The sequence below is a fragment of the Cyclopterus lumpus genome, chromosome 6 (genome assembly GCF_009769545.1).
Source record: "Cyclopterus lumpus isolate fCycLum1 chromosome 6, fCycLum1.pri, whole genome shotgun sequence".
NCBI classification, from domain to species: domain Eukaryota; kingdom Metazoa; phylum Chordata; class Actinopteri; order Perciformes; family Cyclopteridae; genus Cyclopterus; species Cyclopterus lumpus.
In genome coordinates, this window is record NC_046971.1 from 16,598,595 (window position 1) to 16,622,532 (window position 23,938).

Sequence of the window (23,938 nt, forward strand, 5' to 3'; positions counted from 1 at the left end):
TACCAATCTAATGTTGCCAAGTAGCCACCAGTTTCCCCTTTCTTCCTGATGATTACTCAGTGCCTGTATATCCTCAGTTTTACTGTGTGGCAGCTTATAAAAACTAGTTCTGGGTCATTTACTCTTGTTTACCCAATCACGGCCCCAGCCAGGATGCTAGCCTTCTGCACTGCAGTCTGTCTACCGACCATGATCCTAAAGACAATATTCTTTATTTTTTGCGATTCCTGCACAATCATACGCCGATGAATGTCATCGACGTAAGTAACTTTCACCTTCACTGCTCCAGCAAATGGGAGAATGTTTCAAGTTACAGCTCAATATAAAGAAGTCACGGCCACAATTGCCTGTAACGTTAGCTGAGCATGTAGCCTAGCTTGACGTCTGCGATGGGGACCATGCGTTACTCTGTTCCCAGTAATAGTGTTGGGACTTGACCATGTGGTTGAAACAAAGACATAGGCCTACCTGGGATTTTAAAAGCCTAAACTGGTTACCCAATCAGGCGTTATAATATCACCTATGTGTGAGATTTGGGTCAAACCACAAGACTGGTGCCTCATTGGATGAGGGCTACGGGAACTCTAGGGAGTTTCTGGGATTCCACAGTGGTGCACTGTTATTTGTATTACATGTTGATAATCTTATTGATAATAGTACTTTTATTGATATAAATAATTTAGTTTTATACTACCTTAGTAAACAGCTTAACCACAAATGCAACTGTATGACTGAATCATATCCTTTTCTGACTTTAGTAAGCATGTAGATTGCTTCTGTCATATGTAAAACACATTTTTAAAATAGCCACTTGACAATTAAACACTTAATTAAAATGATTTGTTCCATGTTCATACTGCGTATGTGTCTTTAGAAGACTCCCTCAGGTAATATTACAGTATTCTGACTAGAAACACCATATTTTGTCTAAAGATTCCCCTCCCATGATCATCTGAATGCAGTCTGCACTCTCATGCAACCAGCAACATCAAGGATGGTAGGAGCTGCAGGGGCCAGAGGAGGCTCTTCTTTCAGCAGACGCATAAGAACATGGCTGTACACAATATGGCCATGGTAATGTCAAAAGTATGTCTTTGTGAAAATTAAATGTTTCTTGTTACTGAATAATCACAATTGTGGTTAAACAAGTGTTTGCAGGTAAGTAATAAGGATGGCTTTTTCATGGCATTCTATACAATGAATTGCATATGGCGCACACACCAGTACCTTTTTATGCCATTTGTATGCCATATTTTTAGAACATACTATTCTATTGTTTTACGGTATACTATACTATGATTTTCTTTGACATTTTTATGGCATAGTATTATGACATTTTTTATGACTGTATTCATTCTTTGTTTGATAACTAAAATGAATAAATAAGAAGGTCTCTAGATCTCTAGATCTATTTGCATTATACTAGTAAAATTATCAACTTCTCATACAGGCTGATATGATCATATATTTCCATACTAAATGCATCTTCATGAACAAGATCAATAACTCACAAACAACACAACAAGTAACAAAACACACAAAAGTGGACTCAAATAAACCAATCAGTTTCTGGATACATGTGCTATTTCAATTAATTCAATTCAATTCAGTTTATTTTGTATAGCCCAATATCACAAATTACAAATTTGCCTCAGAGGGCTTTACAATCTGTACACATACGACATTCCTAATTAAGCTTTACTAGGTCTAACTATTGGCTCTGATGTGTAGAAAACTATCAAAATCCAAAGCAGTGTTATGAAGCAAAGCTACACAGCTTGTTTGACTTCCTCATGGACCTGTAGAATAATAATGCCCTCACACACAACACGTGTGCTGTGAGAAAATACAAAGTTGGTTCATTGAAATGCACTCGCTGTCCGTCCATCTATCTTTCAATCTATCCAAAGTCTGTGATGAAAAGATCCCATATATACATTGAGTTATAGGCTACAGGCTTGGCTAACGTTAAAGGCTTAATTACTTACCCTGGTAACGTACATTTCGGACGTAACGATATGCAGCTAAAAATGTTTGCTGGTGGGTAAAACCAGCTCACTAGTTATTGAATTACTATTCCTCTATTTAAAATGACATTTTGTACACCTCTCAGGTGGTGAAAGAAACCTTATGGACCTGTTCATCAAGTGGTTTGTGATATGAATGACAGCGTAATTTACATTTTTAGCATGTGCTTTTCTTTGGCATCATTCCAATTTTCAATAATTACTCATTTCTTAAGTGGTTCTCGGGATAAAGCTTAAATGACAAGGCAGACTGGACATGCCTAATAATAGCCAATACGAAGATGATTGTTAATCTATTTAGCCCTACCGTAGTAATCAAAGTTCTAATAGATTACATTTGCCTGTGTTTCAATATGACGCATTAATGCTTTTGGATCAGTAAAAGCTAGATTGGCGTGACTGTCTGGAAGCCGTTATGACACCAACTCAACGACAGAAGCAGATGTGAAAGTTGTATATCTGTGTGTAACAAGAAGTAAAAAAGAAAATCACACAACCAAAAGACCAATATTTAGTTATGAATCAACATTTATTAGTTATATTTGTATATGTACACCAAAGGTACAACACTTATTGATATGTAGAAACAGTTTTTTATGTATACCACAGACCGAGGAAAGAATTCATGTCTTCTTTTGCCTTTTTTTCTGAGTAGTGTATCTCCCCCACACATAAGCTCTGCCTTTACATCAAAATTACAACAGCTTTACAAAGAGGAAAGGCCTAGAAAAGTCAGATTGGGAAAGCAAGTTGTTGGCAGGAGTACGACAGGTTATCAGCTTTGTTTAGGAGTTTCTTTAAAAAGACACATTTCAGTAGAAAAGGACAAGCTTGAAGATATACTGTCTCTTTGTTTGAAATACTGTGTCAATCAAATCTCATTTCATCGGTAACATTTAACTCAGCTCCAGTTCCAGGTGTTTGTTAGTGCATATAGTTTCTGTGTAGAAAGCAATAAAAAGGCAAGTGGAGTAAAGGCGGTTTATCAAGTGGGATTTCTATAAACCTCCATAATGTTGAGAGCACGTCAACGGTCAAATGTGTGTGAAGTTGTGGCGTTTAGACAAGGTAACCGAGAATGTCAAAGATATAGATATGCAGCTTTAAATGCACGTGCACCAGGTAAACAGAGATGCCTGAGACTAAAGCCAGTTTTCTTCATTGGAAAAAACAAAATGGTTCAGGTGAGTCACCTGAGGAATGTTGCTCTATACTGTAACCGGCATCTGAATGCATCAAATGTTGTTTGTTCTTTCACTCAAATCAACAACTAGGCTGTTATTTTCCTCACTCTATCCTACATACAGGGCACATTTTACCTTTTCCTTATTTGTCCTTCTTTTCAGCAACCTTTATCACAGTATTTCCCACCAAAATATATCTTGTGTTGGCCCCCTTTCTTCGAACCAAAGACTTCCCCTCGCTCTCTTTCTGTCTCTCTCTTTCTCAAACAGCGTTTGCTTCAGGATCACTGTAATTTCCAGAAAAGTCTGCTTCCCCACTGAACAGAACAATTATATATTTATTTATGTACAATGAAAATGAATGCACACCGCTTATATCTTCATGAACAAACATTCAAAACTCTTACATTAGATTAAAAAAAAAAAAAGATATTTATATATTGGTGTGTGACAGGTAAGTAAAACATCTAGTTAACAACTATTAGAGAACAGAAAAACAAGCAATTTATTACACAATTTCCTCTCTATGCATTTTGTCTAATCTAATTTTACTCAGGACATAGATGATATATTTTTTCTAAAGGATTACTTCAAAAATGTCACAGCAATGCAACTATAGTCCTATATACCATTTCAACGCCTCACAAAAGAAAACAAAAGGAACAAAACAAATAAACAAAAAACATCTGTTACCTACAATATATACACAAAGTGCAAGGAGGCACTTAAAAATATCATGCTTTTAAGATAGTGGTGCAAAAAATAATTATTATTTTATTTTATTCATGCTTCTAAAACCATGAGTTTGGACATAATAGTGGTCCAACACTCAATCCCCATCAATGATACTGTGGTCTATATTGTCTCCTTAAAGGAGTTTTTTTTTTTCTTTTCCTGAAGATCACAAGGTTGAAAGCTCAGGCTCAGAGGGCCCGATGTGTGTCAGTGCTGTGCTCAGCAGCTCTCTGATTACAATTAGAAATGTAGTTTCCAGGTTTAAGAGTGTTTGTGTGTGTGTTTATATGTGAGCATTTTAAAACAATGGTGAATGTGTGTGTGCACTCTTGGTTGGATCGAAGCACACTTGTTAGCCGAGCTTAAAACAAAGTAAAGTTGAAAGACATCTTCCGAGAGTGTGTTTGAGGAACTAAAGAACATAGTGCTGTGCTAAGTGTGTTGTTAAGTTTCTTAGTGTTACTCTTACTGGCATTTGTTGTTGGGATTTGTTTGAAGTGAACATCTTCAAGGCAAGGTTGTCATTAAGCACAAATGAAAATAAACAAGACAGGAGAGAAGGACATAATGCACATCACAGAAGTCTCACCTCTCACCCATGCAGGCTAAAAAGGATTAACAGCCAGTAGTCCGGCTTCATTTCTGTATTTGCAGGTCTTTTTAAGCCATTTGGTTATATGAGAGGAATACAGTATATTCATATTACCTGATAGGTGGCAACATTCTGGCATAATGCATGTGAAGTGTCCATTGTCCTAAAACAACATATTTGAACCCATATGGACACACAGCTGCAGCATCTAGGGTTTGTAGAAACAGTATTGAGCTCTGGTGGCTAAAATATATTGTTGTTTACCTTCTTTTAGGTCTGGCTGAACAAGAAGCTGGCAAGCCTCCCGGAAAGTGTTATATCAGTGATCTGTCTCTGTTTGTGCAAGCCAAGAATACATCTGTCAGCCAAACCTTGCACTACTTCTTCCTGTTTCTTTAAATAAATAACCGTCAATAATAACCGTGTCTGTGCTTGCAGAGAGTATGCATGCAGGTTGAAGATCATTCAATCGCTGGAATGTTGTCCGACATATGTGTGTGTGTGCTTCCGGTTTGTGCTATGAAACTTCCCTTCCCAGCATATTATCATATCATGGAATTACTGTCTTCCAACAAATATATTTGCAGTACACTGTCACCATCTTCAAGGTCAATGCTTGGAAAAGGCGTGCCGCAATAAGAGGCCATTTCTTTAAGCTCCACAATGAGGAAGTAAACATTTTAGGGTTACTTTCTTTTCCCTGTAAAAGAATACAAATACAAGCCTGAGTATCTTCCACTGTCCCTTATTGTCTTTTTTCAAAACTCAAATTTAAACTTGGAATACAATCAGTGCTGACATGAAACAATAATGTGCATGACTTTGATTATGCCACTGACTGAAAATGATCCTCATTGGCTTTATTTGTGCTCTATCATTCTGTTTGTGCTCTATATGATCTCTTTCTGTGCTACAAATTATTCAGATAGGTCAATTATTTATTACTGTTGTTTTTTACAACAATCCCTTTGGCGCCTAATCTTCTTTTAATTTCATTGGCATCACTAAATATGTTTTTGGGGGGGGGAAGAGAAGGGCAGTGCTTTTCTTAGATTTGAGGCTTCAACAGAAACGGTGGTAATATCAACTGCGCTGCCAGGCAGTGATTAATGGACATAAATGTTAGAAAACTGAATAATGTGTTGTGAGTGACGTCATGGAGGCAGTTCAAAGGCCTCTGAGTTGATTGATTTTCTGCTTGTTTGGTCCCTATACTTAACTTGGTCATGTTCTTAACTCCAGCTCTCACTCTCTTTCTCTCTCTCACACACACACACACACACACACACACACAACATATATATCTCACTCAACAGGTTACATTAGGACAAAGAAGTCCCTTTCCTTTACAGCAGAAAAAAAAGGAAAACAAAAGGGGATACAAAAAAATGGCGTCCATGGTATGATTTGTGCTTTATAATTCCACTATGACTGTGCTTGTAGGTTATGAGGCTCAGTGAGGTTATCCTGTTCCTAACTGTTCTCCATGCCTCCTACCCTTTCATCAGTTTGCTGGACCTCAGGGATAACCGGTAATATTGGGCCAATGCAGTCAGATGCAGTTTAAAGTCTGACAGTTTGAGAACCAAAAGTGATGTTTTTAGATGAGAGGCTGAGCTGATATGGAAAAGCAAACATTACATTGGTTGTCAAGATTAATGCTTTAACTTCTCATCTCATCTTAATAACATATCATAAATGTAGAACCAGGATATATTGCTAAGCATAGTGTATCTAACTTGTTTTCTCGTCCTTTCCTCCCCAAGCCTTGAAGTATGTTGTGCAAGTATCTGCTATATGGACATAACTGTGCTCTAATAGGTCAAGTATACCTCTGTTATCGATTCACGTGAATTAAGTGAATTAGTATTATAAATCAGTCAGATAGACAGTTACAAAAACTTTTAAAGGGACTAATAAAAAAAAGAAAGCTACATAAAAAAAACAATTAGTAGTTCTGTTCGTGTGACTTTTTTTTCATTCACTCTTTTTTTCACCAGATAGGAAAGCTTGTGGAGCCCAGGAGCAGGAGATCTCTGTGCTGCCATTATTCATGTTTCCATGGTCCCTCCTCAACAAGCGTGCACTCCGCAGCAGAGCCGTTAGTGGCTGAGGTTACCTGTAAGCAGTTAGCAGGGAAATCTAAACAGTTGATCCAAGGCACAGGCAAAAAACACAGTTCATTTGTAATAGAACTTTGGATCTGCATTACGGATTCAGTGCTCCCGCCTAAGTTTTAGCCAAGCATTCTAATTGGTCAATCAGGCTTACAAAGTGCATAAAGCATGGTTGACCATTATTTATTGCTTGCTTTGCCATCAAAAAAAGCAAATTTACCAATCAATGCTGCTATGTCCTAGTTGTCACATGTTGAGGTAATAATTTGAGATAACACACATGACTAAACACCGTATAACTGTAAAGCCAGGAAACCATTTAGACATTATTTTCTGTAATTGTGGGTGCTGTAGCTATGGTACTTTGGCATTAAAACATTGCCTCTTAGGTATCATAGCTACTTTGCAATATAACAAAGCTATGGAAAAATACTAGAAATCCTGTATGAGCTCTGATGATCATGCTTATAGTCCTAAGAGTGGAGATGATGACCAAAAACTCAACAGGCAATACAACAAATACAATGAATGAATGCAAAATAGACAGATTACTTTGGAAACAAGGTACACAAACTACTTAATGAATGCATTGTTAGGTTTGAGCTATTTTGCATCTTTGAAAAGAGGGTTAGAAAAGTCATGCTATTTACAGGCTAAACAGATCAGAAAACAGAAAGAAATGGCATGGTGGTTACTTGAAATAGGAAGCCTTTGTGTCACATTTAAATGTAAATGTCTTTTATTAAATAGAGATCCAGATAGGAGGATATCACTTGACAGGTTGCCAGTGTTGCTAGGCAACACCTTTCATCCTTTAATAAATGAATAGGCTCATCAGTAGCCCTTTTTCGCCAGGGTGTGTGTGTGTGTGTGTGTGTGTGTGTGTGTGTGTGTGTGTGTGTGTGTGTGTGTGAGTGTGTGTGTGTCAGAGAGAGAGTGTGGCAGGGAACAAGCCCTCTGAACTCCCATATATTATTCTAGAAGCCCGGAATACATTCAAAGACAGGATTCAAAGAGCATTATGTTACACACTGATTCACAGCTTTCAATTTCACAACGGAGTTCTCACAATGGACAGAAATAGCTGGTGTCAAAATGTAAAAGACAAACTGGGAATGACTCACTGATAGCTTGGTGGAAGTGTATATATAGGGAATATAACTACTTATTAGCTTTAACACTTTCCTGTTTAACAATTAAAATCCCCTACATTTGAAGATAACGCATAATTAACAACATCAGATATTAAGCTGAACAAAAGGAAAATGAGAACTAAAATGATCACCGAAAAAGGAACACATTATTCTATCGAGACGTTTTGTTTTGGAAGTTGGATGCAGTGTGAATTTTTGATAGATGGGAGGGCTGCTAAATAATTCCTCAGGGTCATGATGAGGATTATCTGGATCTGCCTTTTGAATCAGAGCCAATCCCCCAACAGGTTACAGCCATCTGATGAGGCTAACAGGAGCTGATCTATCCCTCATGTTCATGCACTGAACTCAAAACATGTTGTAGTTTGTCATGTTGAAAACATGTTGGCTTGAGTGCTTTCAATATTTGGACGTTCAGTCAACACAAAAGCTTCTATTCAAGAAAAATGAAGACATACGTCCACATGCATGCTTTCTCCTGCTACATTTAAAAGAACAGTGGGTGTATGAACATTATTATGTACAGAGATGCAATGAATGAAACAGAGTCAAGACAACATGCAGGGTGAGCGTGCAACAACAGAGAAGGTTAAATACAAGTCTCTATGTCCGGAAGCATTAATTGTACCTTGCATTCATCTACTACGACAGAATTGTTAGCAGTGGCACTAGTGGTTGCGATAGCGGTAGTGGTTAAGACGCACTGGTTGGAATTGTTTTCGTGGTGGTTCTTCATGTCATCGTAATAAGACTGGTTCTTCGACATCAATTCAATGTCGTCGGATTTGGCCCCGTGTTGGTCCAGCTCGTCAAGCTCAGCCTTGGACAAGTGGTACACGATGCCTGCACCGTAGGAGTCACCCACCACGTTCACTGAGGTCCTGAATCGGTCGCTGAGAACGGAGAAAAGCACAAGCGAGGAATAAACTAGCTGGGATTTCGAGATGCATGAAAAAACAAAACCTAAAAAAGGGAAGAATCAATATGTAACCAGAAAAAACTGTTTTTGACTTGTCAAACTCACAGCAGCCAGTCAACAGCAACCAGCAGACTGATGTCTTGGGTTGGCAGGCCTACAGCGGTCAGGATCAAGAGCATCGTCACCAGGCCGGCACTTGGAATACTGGCAGCTCCAACACTGGCCAGGGTGGCTGTTAGGCTGGAGGAAATCACAGCAGAGCAGCAGTCAGTCCCGTCTTCCTATCACAACTAACTACAATCTCCACAACTGACCTTGCACCCTGCCACAACTCCTCAAACACCAACAAACGTGAACACAGCTTCACATGAAATACATACATTCTCTATGGTACTTGTATATGAGAGCAGCAGCTGAAGAGCACCAGAGTGGGTCCTCCATCACACATGATGAGAGGGTTAAATGTGAGAGATGGGTTGTTTAATTCAAGGGTTTTGTGAATTTGTATGCCATGTAAATGTCAAGTTGAAGGTTGTCCATCCTTGGCTCACTCTGATACCAGAAAAGCATTTGGGAAAGATATTTACAGATCGGCGTCAGTCTTCCTGCTGTCACTTCCTCCTGGTGGTTTATTTTCTCGACTGTCAATCTCTCCTCTAATGTTGCTGCTTTGAGACAGAGAGGATTTTCTGTTCCCTACACCCCTCCACTGCTGCTGTGTTCTTCCGCATTTATTAAGAGCCTATTTGGTTAACTGTATCTGCAGGGCTCCGTTTAAACTTTCTTTAAATAAGGGGAATTACAATTCTTATTGTTATGACTAAGAAACACAAATGTAAGTCCATTCAAGAAGCCTACTTCCATTTGGGGGTTGTTGAAATATAATGCAAGATTTCATCATTTTGCAACTCTGATGTCGACATTTAATACATAGACGTATACATGCAAATGACATCAACTGATAAAATATGTCTGAAGCTCAAGGATAAACAAATCATAAGAGTCTCCTGACCTGACAGTGATAATCTGACCAGGGTCAAGGTAGATGCCGTTCATTTGGGCAATGAAGATAGCTGCAACCGCCTCATACAGAGCAGTTCCATCCATGTTGATAGTGGCACCGACTGGGAGGACAAAACGAGTGACTCTTTTGTCAATACCTAAGTTCTCCTCCAGACAACGGAAGGTGACAGGCAGTGTGCCAGCACTGGAGGGAAGAGGCAGAAGAAGGTACGTTATACTTTGTATCAACTGTAGAAATAACAAGAACCAACTCTGCATTTATTCTGATGCTGACCTGGATGCTGTCCCCAGGGCAGTGATCCAGGCCTGGAAGATTCCCAGGAAGAAGGTGAAGGGGTTTTTCCTGACAATAACAAAGTAGATGGTGGGCAGGAAGATTGCGCCGTGGATTATGAGGCCAACAATCACAGTCACCATGTACATGCCCAGCTGCCTGGCCACCACCTCCAGGTCCTTGATGGAGATGATCTTACCACAGATAAGACAGGCAATACCAAAGGGAGAGTACCTGACAACAAGAAAAGCATTAGTTATTACTATAAATACAGAAGACAAAGAATTTGTCAGGATGCAATTTGTTTTCTGTTTCACATAGCTATGATTTAAAATGTAATGACTTGAGAAATAAGACATCAACAGTTATTTCTGGCTCAAAATAACTGAGTTTCAAAATGAGTCAATGAGATTCTTAAGTGATACTGACCACATGATCAAGATGACAAGTTTCATCACAATCTCATTGAGGATGTTGAAGAATTCAATCATGAGTCTGGCCCTCTCGCCCATCTTGCCCATGCAGATGCCAAATGCAATAAAGAAACCAATCATACCTGTGACAGAAAATCATAAATGTATCAATCTTTAAATACCCGTGTGGATGGATGAGATGATTACCACATGAGGGGACTATTAGAGGAATATGAGAAATGTTCCATTAATGGCCAACGGTTGGTCAGTTCAACATTTTGGCCCTGACTGAAAATTCTCAACTACCAGATGAATTTCCAATGACATTTGATAGAGAGATTCATCGTGCCATGAGAATACATCCTAATGACTTTGGTGATCTCTTGACTTTTCTTTGTTTTCAGTGAAATGTCTCAAAAGCTATTGTATGTATTGCCATGACAGAAATCGATGTTATATACATTGTTTTATGACCAAATATCTGCAAAACTATTGAGCTTATGTTTAGTGCTAATTGGCAAATGTTAGCAAGCTAACATGCTGAACTAAGATGGTTAACGTGCACAATAGTATCCATGCAAAACATCAGCAGTACAGCCTCAATAAGGCATCGCTGTAGACTCTTTTTTGTTTAGTTTAGTAGAAATAGTACACATACTGTAAGTGTTTTTACGTACCCAGAACATTCATGCCACTTTTGAACTGAAGGGATTTTTTGACGATGTACTGAGGCTCCTTGGTAATGTTAGCCAGCAGGCCTTCGACAGACGTTACATTGATATCCTCCACAATAACCACCTCTACCTTCTTCGTGACGGTCTGGATCTGAGTTAAAGGAGGAAAACATACTAGTACTGAGTTTGAAGAATAATACTGGAATTAGATATGTTGTTTTCTATGACACAAGGCCACTCAACTGTTAATAATGATGTTCTGCTTCTTCTATGGTTTGTCCTTACAATCCAAGGTGCATTTGGATTCCTCTATTAATAATTCCTCAGCTATATAAAGATAGTCCGTGCACACTCTTTGTGTATACCTATTTCCAGACATACAAGCTTGTGAGTCTCTCTAACTTGATTTTGGCCGACACATTCTATACCATATTAAATGATGCCACCCATCCAATACACAACAGTGATTTTCATATATCTCAGACTTTCTAAGCATCTAGCACCTGCACTGACTGTCAAACTTCAGCATGAAAAGCGTGTGAATCATCTGTTTGTGTCATCGTCAATTACCTGTTGGAAACAAGCCTGCACGAGGTTCTCTGGGAACAGGTTCCTGATCAGATCGAAGAAGGCATCCAAACTGGACACTTCATCGTTCTTCTCTCCCTCGCCCAGATTCTCCTTCAGTTTGGGGTTGCCAGGGTGGATGACTAACACCAGGATGACTCCCAGTACAGCAGCAATAATAGTTGTGCTCATGTAGTAGACCATAGCTCTGGTTCCCAGGCGACCGCTGGATTTGGCATCCAAACCAGCCAGACCTGCATCCAAAACAAGCAAGATTATGTTTACCTGGTAGTTACTTTGACTAGTATATGTATTTGCCATAAGAGATCAGTCACACTGCACCTGTGATTAAACTGGAGATGATGAGTGGCAGGATCAACATCTTCAGCATCCTCATCAGGATGTCTCCGGGAAAAGCAATCACCATGACAATGTCGGGGTGGATCGGGGAGGCGACACGGAGCAACATCCCGAATACACATCCCAGGATCACACCTGAAGTTGAAGGAGGAGTGTGAGTTAGTGAAACTGCAAGAGTGTATAACGGCAAAATAGAATCGGAAATGAAGCCAGATATTGAGAAGTCAGACAGAGTAAAATAAGATACTCCATTTGAATAAAAGAAATGAAAGTCATTTCTCATGGGTGTATTATGTGCTAATGTGAAAATCGTAGGTATAATCCATGAAATAGCAAATGAGCTATGATTATCTCCATAAAGAAGGCTTAATAACTGTCCTATCAATTCAGTTGTTAGGGGCTGTACAACCGGCTGTCATGCTTAGGGAGGACAGTGGGTTGAAAAGATAAAAACAAAAACCTGCTGAGAGAGAGAAAAGCTCACTGAGGATTACGATCAGATCGCTCTGAAGCAGTAGGGAGGAGGCAGCATGTCAGATTCCCTAGTGAAAACATCTGCAATCTCACCAAACCCAAAATGTTTTTCGAGGATTCTTTTCCCTTTGTGGCAAGGCAAATAAAAGAGACTCACTGGCACATTTCTGCCATCCAGTGGGTTCTTTGCAACCTAACCTGTCCTCTGGCCTCCATTCACTCTCTACAGCTTAAAAACAGTGTCATTCCAAATATCAGCCCCTCCCTTACAAAGCCACTGTTGACCCTTGACATACTTCTTCTAACACACAGTTTCTGTCTCCAAAGGTCAAGATGACCTCTGTGTGCTCTAAGCCCTCCGTAGCAACTGCAGGTCGGGTAGTTGGCCTCTGTGTCTGTCCATCTCTGTTCCCCCCCTCCCCCGGGGCTGCACTTCCTCTACTGCCACACCACTGCCAAAGATCACACAGGCCCGAGACATTGTTTAATGACACACACTGGAATCAAAAGCCTTGCAGCTTTTTTTTAATTGTAAGCTGTCCTCTGTGCTTCAATCTAGCAGCATCCTGTGGATTCTGCACACCCGAGGGTTTTGGATGGCACTTGATTTCCTGCCTTCTCTTTGGCCCATTTGCAAGTTTCCATTGAGGCTCTTATCTGTGAAGTGACAGATGATCAATGATCAATGCTGGCTCACTTGCTTTGCGAGAGTCCTGCCAAGTGGGGTGAGATGTTCACATTACACATGCTCACATAAACACACATCCATGCAAGCAGGATACACATAGACAGGCGCACACACAGCTGAATTAAATATACGGTACACACATACATGCGTGTATACAATTTGAACAGGTTCATAGCCTATTCTTGTTCATGACATACAGTATAACATTGTGAGGGACCACAAGGCTGTCACACACATCAAACTATAAGTAATATGTGCAGAATAAACCCAAATCTGATTCAATGCTTATAAACAGACATTGAATGACTACATGTGTGCCCTTTTCTTTAAAAGTGAGCCAATGCTATTATCACATTATGTTCATGCACCACCAGAGGCTGTTGTCTGGGTGTCCAGTGCTGCAGAGAGCGTTTGATAGCAACAGGTGGCACTGAGCTGGGGAAGGTCAGGACACCCAGTCATCGTACTGTCTGTTACACTGAGCAAGCACAGATGGCATCTCCTCCTCATATTGTGAGCAAGCTGCATAATTGAGCTCTGAGTTACCAGAACGCTGATACGCCGGCGATGACGTGACTTACCGAGGACGGTGAGTGTGAGCAGAAGGTTCTTGAACAGTTTGGAGCAGATTTGGGCACATTTGGACTGAGGCCTGGCCTCAATGGGCTCCAGGTGACTCTCGTGCATCCTCACCTCAACTTGTTTAGGCATACTGTTGGCACTGTGATAGAGGAAAAAGCACAAATTAAACTGTTATGAACAAAATGAGGAACCTTTTCAAAAGCACACTATTGGCAAAACAGGATTATGAATCAGTATAAATCACATGGTTATGTGGTAACTGTGAGAAAGAACAAGGCATTAAGTTGACTCTCCAATAAAATAGAGCACCATAATACAGAAATCAGACCATGTTGGGTTTGCATAATGTCTCCAAAAAAATATATCTCATATTGTTAAAAAGACAACACTGCATGGTAAAAAAAATGTTAAGCATTCAAGTGTGTTGCCAAGCTGTCACTCCAACACTGTCCATAATTGCTATTGCTACATCCTATAGCCAACAGATGGAAGCTGACTACAAGCTGCTGCTTACAACATTGCATTCATTTGGGGGCAATACTTCAGACACAGCATCTGAAGATATATAAAAAGTTCGTCATTTTGATAAAAGAAAAAAAATGTTTGAGGTTTTGAAATAATTTAAAGGCATATGTACATTATGTAATTTGACTGACTGAAGTCATTTCCGGGATAGTTTTTATCATTCTGAAAAAGTACTGTCATATGCACAGAACAAACAGTGAAGACGATTTTTAAACCCAGTTGAATTATGGGGACTTTACAACTTTAATACGGTGGTTCAGTGTAGAAAAGCAGAGACAAATAGTGAGTGTATCTGGACATCCATTTAAGACAGCGAAACAGAAAGTGAAACAGACGCCCACTTGACAGTACAACTGTTTGATGAATTCCAGAGAGGAGGAGCAAACATATTGCCTGTTATTATTACTTATTATTACTTATTCACTCACATTCACTGTCTCAGTCATGACTGTGTGACGGTGAATTTAGAAGCACACAAGATCTCAGATACAATAGGAGGAAGAAGGCACTCAGTCACGCTGCGTAATTAGTTGAATGAAAAGTGATTTCTCATTACAGGCAGCACAGTGCAGCTTCCTGCTGTGCGGGCGAGGTGTGCATGTGTGTGTTAGCGAGAAGAGAGCCAGCTGTGTGTGTCACATGCCACTTAGGCAGGTGTTCAGTAACTCAGTAAAAGCTTTATATTCTTTGTCCCCTCAACAAGTTGCAGGAATAATATATCATATTGTGTTGCTCGGTTTGACATTCTTTTTGTCTATGAAATAATACAAACGTGTCTGTGGTCCTATTTATCTCCAATAAGCCCATGCACATGTCTGCTGTGATGAATTACAAAGAAAGGAATAGAAGAAATAATGTGACTCTGTCCTTTCACCCCACCCCTGGAGTTCATGGTGTATAACTCACAAATAGAAGTCTCAATGATCCTTATAACCTCCCCCCATGTCCACTAAGAAGTCAGAACACTTCATAGATATTAAGTATGATGCTGTCAAGTTTTAAAGATGAAACTTGATCAAAGGCAAGAAAGCTCAACTCAATAGGCATTTGGAAAACTTCCTCACAACCAGAGGCTCTTTAAGGTGTTATGGTTGTTGTGTAAGTAGTCACTAATAATTCCACACGGACTCACACACACACACAGACACACACACACGCACACACACACACACGCACACACGCACGCACACACACACACACACACACACCTCCCGCAGCTTTGTAAGCTTGGCCATAGGAAGACCACCTGGTCAGCTTCCAGGCACACAGATGGACCAGTCCTGTCTCCTCTTATTAAGTTCAAAATGAAGTGTGAAATACAGAAAATACATGCTAACAGCAGTCAAACAGTAGCCATCGTTATTTCATACTGTAGATAATAGCTGAATGAATTAGTAAAACCCTAGGAATAAAACCCAGAAAAAATGGCATTACCATGTAATCCAAGAGTGATGAGAGCTGTTAATTGAATTTTTCCCCGTTTCGCTCCCTTTCATTATTTTTAGCACTAAGATGGAGAGAAAGCAGACGTTGGATGTCACAGAGGACGGATATTATTCTGTCATGATCCTCTCATTAGCACCTCTCTCATCAGGCGTAGGACAGATGAGAGCGTGGGCTTGTGTGACTCAATGATAGATGAAAATTAAAATGTACAACAAAGAATAATCGACTACAGTCACATCAGTGGGTGTTTTTCTTATGTGAAAGAATAATTTGACTTGATGGGGATTTCTCCTTGTGTACATGGTTTTTGCTTTTATCGTCTATGCCATGAGTTTGGAATGGATTCTCTCTGCCATAAAGAATAAAACTGAAATCCACCAAGTTACACTTGGATTCTGCCTTTAGAAACTGTTAATATAGAAAATAATTAGGAACATAAAATGGTTTAAAGAACATTCACGAACGCACACACATCCAAATAGTTTCTTCTTCTCAGTCTCTAATGGGATCATTTCATAAACCGGTTAATCTTGGCCAAGGGCTAAATCAAATTAATCACATTACAGGACCGCTAAGGCATGAAGTATTAATGATGGCCTTAACTAATCAACACATGGTTTCAACCCAGATGATATACAAACAAAACAAAAAAAAAATATTTCAGTTCTAAAAGAGAGATTCCTGTATATTATTATTATATTGTACTTACTAAAGGTATAGGAGTGTGTCATATTTACCGTTGACTTTTCCAGAAAATAGAATGGCTTGCATTGAATAAATAGGAAGACTATAAAGAGAGAAAGTCAAAGTAGATTGTGCCTCGAACGGCAAATGAGATCCGAGTACTTACTTAATTTATGTTGGAGTTGAGGTAAGTGCTATGTACAGTCACCACGATCAAATCTCCAGCCTTTTGAATTTAAGAGTGAATCAGCTCAGCGAATCGTTAGTAGGATCCCGACTGCTCCATCCAAAACAGTTTAAAGCTCCAAAACAGTTTCCAGATGTCAGAAGGTAATGTCCCGGGCACAGCCTGTGTCTGGAAGTACCAGAGCTCTGCTGACAGCTAGCAGCTCTCAGCTGTCCACAAGCTCTTCCAAAGCATCCAGAGAGGAGCGAGTCAAACCAGCTCAGGAAACAGACCCAGTAACAGCCACAGGAACCTGAATTGCCCCATCCTGAAGTCTGCAAAACCCCATCAGCCCCCACCCCTTGACTCCTTCACCACCACCCACAACCAGCTACACACACGCACACACACACACGTAGCATGCACACACATCCACAAAACCTAGAAAGAAATAATACAAAATAAGAAGAGGAGGGAGTAATCAATAGCTTAAAAAAAACTTCGCAACGCGTTTGGTGCGTTCACCATTATGGTGCGTTCACACCAAACGCGTTGATCCCATGCAAAGTCAACGCACAGACGCGTTTGGTTACGAAATTCGCCGAGCGTTGCCATAGACGCGTTGCTAAATTTCGTCAGAATTGAAATATTTCGCAAAACAACTTTCGCAACTCGCCAGGTTGCAAAAGCCAATCAGCGGTGAGATGCTCCGACGATGATGCCTGCTAATGGCACAAAGCGCACAGGACAGTAGTGCTTTGTAAGTAGTCCTTTTGATGAGAGGGGAATTAATGACAAAGGAATGACTGATGGAAGCGTTATCATCATAATGCTGCCGTTTGGGAGCTTTGAGGTCATCCTGACGGACAGCAGATGAGAGTTAATGTTTGCTGCTCTTGCTACAACATATTATGTCACTCTTTAGAGTATTGTAAATGGTTATGTCACAGTCTGTACAGATGTACAATAGGCATACGGGTATACTTATTTAGTTATAATCTCGGCAAACATTCATTTAAAAAAGAGAAGAAAAGCCACAAATATAAAATAAGATCCACACATTCAAGTCACACACAATCCAACATATAGATTTACGTAGCCCCACTATTCAACAAAACAAGTGCTGAACTCCAAAGCACAAATGATCAGTGTGATTCATGTGACGATGGTGTCACGCTGATTTCCCTCCAGTCTCCCAGCAGCATGGGACTTCACATCGTATTGAGCAGTATCACATCATTCTAATTAGGGAAACGTGTTGGAAAGCTATTTCCTCTTTAAACAAATGACCAACTGCACAACAAAAGCCAGAGGAATCCCGTCCCTGTCGGCAAAGGTTGTGTCATGAGAAATCACTCATCCTAAATCCCTTGACATGTCATACTCATTGAAAGGGCGCTCTCAGCGATAAGAGAGTATTTTCGGGATAGAAGCGAGTAGTACAGAGGAGAAGGGGTTTCGAGGGGGAGTAAGAGGGACACTGGGGGAGAAAGGGGTACTGGGGTCACACAAGCACCTCTCAGCCAAAAGAGGGGCCTGTGAGGGGAAGGCTGAGGCAGCCATCCCTGCTCTTGGCTGGTACCATGTGAAGCTCTCTGCTTCCTCTCTCTTCCTTCTGAGGGGCTTTGTTCCACACGCAAACAGTGGCAGTGGCCCCAACTCGCCCGGCCAAGCGCTGCATCCCAACTGGCAGGGGCGAGAAAAGAAGGGAGGGGGTTCAAACGGGAGGGGGTATAAGGGTATAGCGAGGGGGGAGGGCGGTGGGCATGTCCAGAATGCCACTTCTTTCAGGCCACTGATGTCATGCCTGTGCCCACCGTGGGAGAGCAGCGGAGGGACCAAGGCGCCCCTTTCTCTTCCCCCCTCCACAGTCTCTTTTTCCGGGATGAATGAATCTTTCAGAAGCTGCAGACCATTGTGTCCCATAATCGACAGCGATTATCCCGATTTTATGCTGCCTTCCCAGTGCGAGGAGTTCCCTGAGTGCTGGCATTGAGGGCCGTTGGGATGCAGCAAGGACCACGAGGGGTTGTCCTAGCAACACTCTGCGGCTTTGAGAGAAGGGGAAATGGGCAGCCGCACACAAACACATGGCCTGCACACACACCATGTAAAAATGGGATTCAGCTTGAAAGATTCGCAAACGGATAGAGACATTATATCTTTACATCACCAAATAAAATGCAACTTCATCGATAGAGAAGTATTATTCCATTATGCTTTTTAATGTATGCATTAGTGACCGTTTGTGTGTTATTCTCAGCTAATTCAGGTTGATCCATGCAATAGCACATAAATGAAGTTTCCTGCTGGTCTCTCGAGTGGCCTGATGCCCATTCTCATGACTGGAGCGTCACAATATACTGTGAGGTAAAGACAATTGGAGATGTGCCAGGCTCCGGATATATCTACCGCCCTTCCGGGCCTCACAGCCACTTGCCATGCAGTGGGAAGAAATGGGCTCACATACACTGGCTGCCTAGGAGCTGTGAAAAAGCCCCCCCCCCCAAAATGAAGCTCTCAGCAAACACTTCAGGTTGCGCGGCGCATAGGAAGTGGGAGATAAATTCCAGCTTCTGAAGAAAGGGAATCTTTGTCACCCTACGCCTCTCGATTATGTACCCCTAGATGGTTGTTTGGATGAATGCATTCAGTGATTGATAGTGATACAGAGATGTGTGGACTTTCATGCAAATCTGGTTTATTCCATCAGCAGTGTAACCCACTGTTTTTCAGTAGCAAAACAAAACAAAGAATAGTGCTGCTTGCTAAGACACAATATACCCTATGAATATGAATAGAGGGACCATGGCAACAAAAATTCTCATCGGGAAGCTGCTTTAAAACTTTGTGTAGATTCAACCACAAATATCAAACCACAACCAGCCCCGGGCTTTCCCAGTATACATTTCGCAAACAACTGCCCAAATGAAATTGACCTACCAGTTTCTCAGTCAGTTCATCTCGAGAAGACACACGTTTAAAAATAGAAGAATATGTTCTTATACTACTGGTTGGGAGTTTCACATCTACCTCTGCTCAGGAAAAAAATCCTTTATATGTGTATATGTGTGTCCACGATGTACACATATTCATGTATCACAACCGGTTCTGAATCGACTCATACGAAGGCACACACTTCCTAAATCAACTATTACAGGCAATATCAGTGAACCAGACCCTTCATCGTCTTGATCTGGTTTATTTCAGAGAGTGACCCCAGACAAATGTAGGTGTGCAGAGTCACTCCGTGGTCTACTTGAAAGCTGTCTTGAACCACTTCCAAGTGGACTATATGTGAGAATATAGTCTGTAAAAAACACAGAGCCAAAGGAACTACACATCGAATGGAGCAGATTTCAATCAATGTCCATGCTGTAAACTCACGGTTTTCGGATTGAATGCTAAATGGCTAATGAATAAATAGCAAATAACCCTAATTCTAAAAGAAGATAATATTTAATACCAAACAATGTGCTCATTTACGGTCCAATTCCAGCAGAATAAGTGAGTAAATGTGTGCTTAAATAGAGCAGAACCAAGGAAATACTAACAGTTACAAAAACATAATGTAAGTAATATCTTGTTGAAGTTTGGTTATTCTAGAGTGCGTAGCTTAATTTCTCACACATTATAAATTGCCCTTAAATTCTACACCTTTATAATTTACTTGCTGTTTTAAATACTTTAAATACATAGTGGCACAGTCAGTGACACAGCTTGATGCCTCAGCTCAGGAGGATCTGACCTGCTGAAGGATCCAAAGTGATCATAAGGTTTGCATGTGGCGTTCCATCCCTGAAGCTACCAAGAGTTCTCCCAAGTACCAGTGTTGTCAAATAATTAGCATGTAAAACCTTTCTACAAACTGTAGACATAAAAATAAAGTACATTGACCGCAAATCGTCCTTATTAAGCCGATGTCTGTGTCTGTGTGTCTTTCTATAAACTTTCTACTGTAGAACACAAACCTCCTTTTCAGTTACTGTCCATCATGGGCTGCAATTAGCAAAATGCTGCTTACATTGTATACGACAGCTGTATCACTAACTCACGTTCATATGCTTTCATCACATTTTTGAAATTATATTTTACAATCAGGGAGCATCAGCATCCTGGCAACTCCTGATTGAACCATACTGTATGCGCCTGTCCCTCAACATCCTCTAAGGTTTCCCTTTGTTTGGCACGACTCTTTGTGTCCATAATGAGGCAGTCATTAGAGAGAGCCTCTGGGAATCCTGAGGCTAGTGTTGTAGACTTCATAGGTCTCTCAGATGTGACCAGTCCCACTGTAATTATGTGTTATGTGCTAACGGCCTATTATGCTGGGGAGTGGGTGTCATAGGGCTGAATTGGGTGAGTCCCATTTATCTGGATAAAATCTGCATAGCTTACATTTGATCCAATCCAGCAACAACCCACATAACAGCCGGATCTCCAGTTGGGCACTCAATCATGAACAAATACTCATCCCCACATGTCTCTCCCTCTCCTCCTGCAGATCTCATCTCTCCTCTCTTTGTTTGTGTTGCATTCAAAGTGTGTAACTCCAAACTCTCTGGCATTCATATTACATGTCTCAGCTGGTGTTACTCTCAGGCTTTCCTCCATCATGTTCTAAGAGTCTTAACATGCATGGTGTTTTTAGTGGTGTCCTTCAAAGTTGCAACCAAAAAGTTGTTGTTACTGTCAAGTATCCTCTATCCCAGCCCCCATCTTTTTCTTTTTCTTAAGGCAGATGAAAGGTCAGCGGAGAAAAGAAGATCATCCATCTAGTCATGGGAGATTCTTCCGCTGTACCTCCTCCTCTTCCTCCTCTATCCACTGAAGGGCTACACACCTACTGCAGACAAACTCAATTATTTTCTCCTATAGCTGCTCATGCGTTCATGCCGGCTGCATATGAAGCGATGCTATCATTAGCAAAGGCACATCTGTTTAACAGAGATGGCTATATAGCACCACACAGCTTTTGATGGCTTCGGTCCGATTCCCCACAGGAGCTCAATAAATCTGCCAGTAAGGCGGGACCACCCCACCCCCTACTACAACCACCGCTATGGTATACCCGTAACATTGCTGAAAAGGGAATGAGAGAGAGAGAGTGAGAGAGAGAGAGAGAGAGAGAGAGAGAGGGGCATATAGTAGACAGAGGGAAGAGTGGGAGGGGTGAAATGGCAGGAATGCCAAATACAGATAGATGTGTAACAATGTATGGGGGAAGGGTGAAGGAAAAAGGGGGAAGGGTAGAAAAGAAAAGGTGTGGCATATAAAGGTAAGGATCAAGAACGGAATGAGAAAAATGGGTGATGGTGAGAAGAGAGGGTTGGACGGAGGTCAGATGTAAACAATCAATCAAAGTGGAGAATGAGATGGAGCATGTCTCTACATATACAGTAGCCTACATGGACGGCCTCCGTGTTATCAGGTTATCTGTGGATACATGAAGAGCTGACATCTGTGTTGGGCAGCTGGCCCTGTGAAATGGGATTAGTGCACACATCACGTTTCATACATCACTAGACTCAACTGCCACACTCTCAGATTTAAATATACGGCATCGATACGTGCACTTAACCCTCACTGTCTAGCCCTTCTCTCTCGCTCATATTTGTGTCAGAGCAAAACATGTACATGCAATCTTACACACAGACACACACACACACACTGGCTGTGGTCCTAAATCTCAGTTGGTCCAGTCCCGTGGTATTCGAGGCAGGGTGAGGGGGTTACAGTCTCTCTCAGGATTTGCCAATAAGAGGGCAAAGGAGGATGGCTGTTCTCTCACTAATTAAACACTGCAGTCGGTAGGGACCGAGCCCAGTGGCCATGCCCCGCTCTCCTCACACCACCCCGCAGTGATGGCAGGAAGGGCATTCCTGCACACACACACACAGCTCATTACATCAACCAGCTAAGCCACATGACCACACACACACACACACACACACATACAGTATATATATATATATATATATATATATATATATATATATATATATATATATATTTCAAACACATTACTCACCAAATCATTCATATTTAAATGTAACTGGTTCAGTATGCTGGTGAAAGTGTTCTATGCAATGTCTCCAGTTCACCTTAGACAAAAGCACTAACAGGATAGTAACTGTATAATATAGATCTTGCAGCCGTACACTTCACTGGCTGCTCTCTAGCAACATACATTCATAGACATATGTTACAACTCATGTTATACAGTATTGCTTGGTTTGAATTATTATTGTGCTTTTTGAATATGTGCCAGATGGTATCAACTGGCTGGATCAGGTCATGTGTATGATACCTGCGTATGAGACTATGTGCTGGAGACATGGCCTGTGGTAATGTTGTCCTATCCATATTTCTAGAAGGTCACACTCCTGTTCTGTGTATCTGCACTGAGCAACACACATCACATCAAGGATGACCAGAATACAATGGGGAAGCATATCAGGAAAGCAGCAAAGTGCTTCTTTTTTTACTCCTGTCAAGCACTGTGTGACTCCTGTCTGTAAAAAGTGCTATATAAATACATTTTACTTACTTACTTCCAGCGCTGACAGCCTCTTTCATTCCACAGTTTGCATTTTCTTCCTCATTACACTTCCTCATTCCTTCTTCACCGTCTCTCCCTCCCTTTGTCTCTGTTTTTCCTTCTCCTTGTCTTTCACACATGCACACAGCGTGTCACTGCTATCACAACTCACTGCATCAACTAAAAGAGTGCCTTCATCTGTTAAGCCTGTTTGACAAACGGCACATGTTCTGGAGCCGTGCTCTTCTAGGAAGCACATGAGATACAATCAAAACCTGCGGAGCATAACAAACCTGCATAACAAAGTCAACTGTTTTTTTGGCGGCAAACATAATTGTAAACATCCAATGATACCTGACGTGATACAAAATACATTTGTGAAAATAAAGATTCAAGAATTACTTTTTTCACCCCTCTAAAAAAGCAAAACGTCAGCCTGTGGCGTAAGCTTAAGTATGATGACATGCCTCTAACACTGCAAGCCTGCTTTCCTTTCAGGACCACTTCACAGACACTGTTCTTTCAGAACCACATGTACGTATTGCAGGAACCAGGAGTTATTTTCTCCTATTCCTTAAATGCAGTGAAAACAAAAGCTAATCGCGAGTGTTGTTACAAGTGAAAAGCCGCAGGGGGACCCCTTCGGCTCCCCACTTCATTGTTTTTCTTACCATGTCACGAATATTGCATAGTTTGTCAAACTATGTCAATATTTCTTCAGTCACACACAGCACTGGAATACCATTGAGAGCGAAAGCACTCGCTTAGGCTTTTTCCAGCAACTAATTATGAA

At 40.9% G+C, this 23,938-nt stretch overlaps 1 protein-coding gene across 2 annotated transcripts; it reads right to left on the reverse strand.

The window, feature by feature from the left end:
• Positions 1-2,537: 2,537 nt before the first annotated feature.
• On the reverse strand, positions 2,538-17,019 carry slc1a2b (solute carrier family 1 member 2b). 2 transcript variants are annotated; one of them, XM_034535605.1, is made up of 11 exons: positions 16,605-16,941; positions 13,783-13,922; positions 12,022-12,174; positions 11,683-11,933; positions 11,116-11,263; positions 10,455-10,581; positions 10,026-10,259; positions 9,741-9,935; positions 8,834-8,968; positions 8,438-8,702; positions 2,538-6,657 (listed from the first exon to the last, which is right to left on the reverse strand). In XM_034535605.1, the coding sequence occupies exons 2-11, from the start codon at positions 13,910-13,912 to the stop codon at positions 6,586-6,588; spliced, it is 1,710 nt and encodes a 569-aa protein (XP_034391496.1). In that variant the 5' UTR covers positions 13,913-13,922; positions 16,605-16,941; the 3' UTR covers positions 2,538-6,585. The 2 variants fall into 2 exon arrangements, with proteins under 2 accessions (XP_034391496.1, XP_034391497.1); XM_034535606.1 differs by having other exon boundaries at positions 2,541-6,657; positions 8,514-8,702; positions 16,605-17,019.
• Between the last annotated feature and the right edge of the window lie 6,919 nt (positions 17,020-23,938).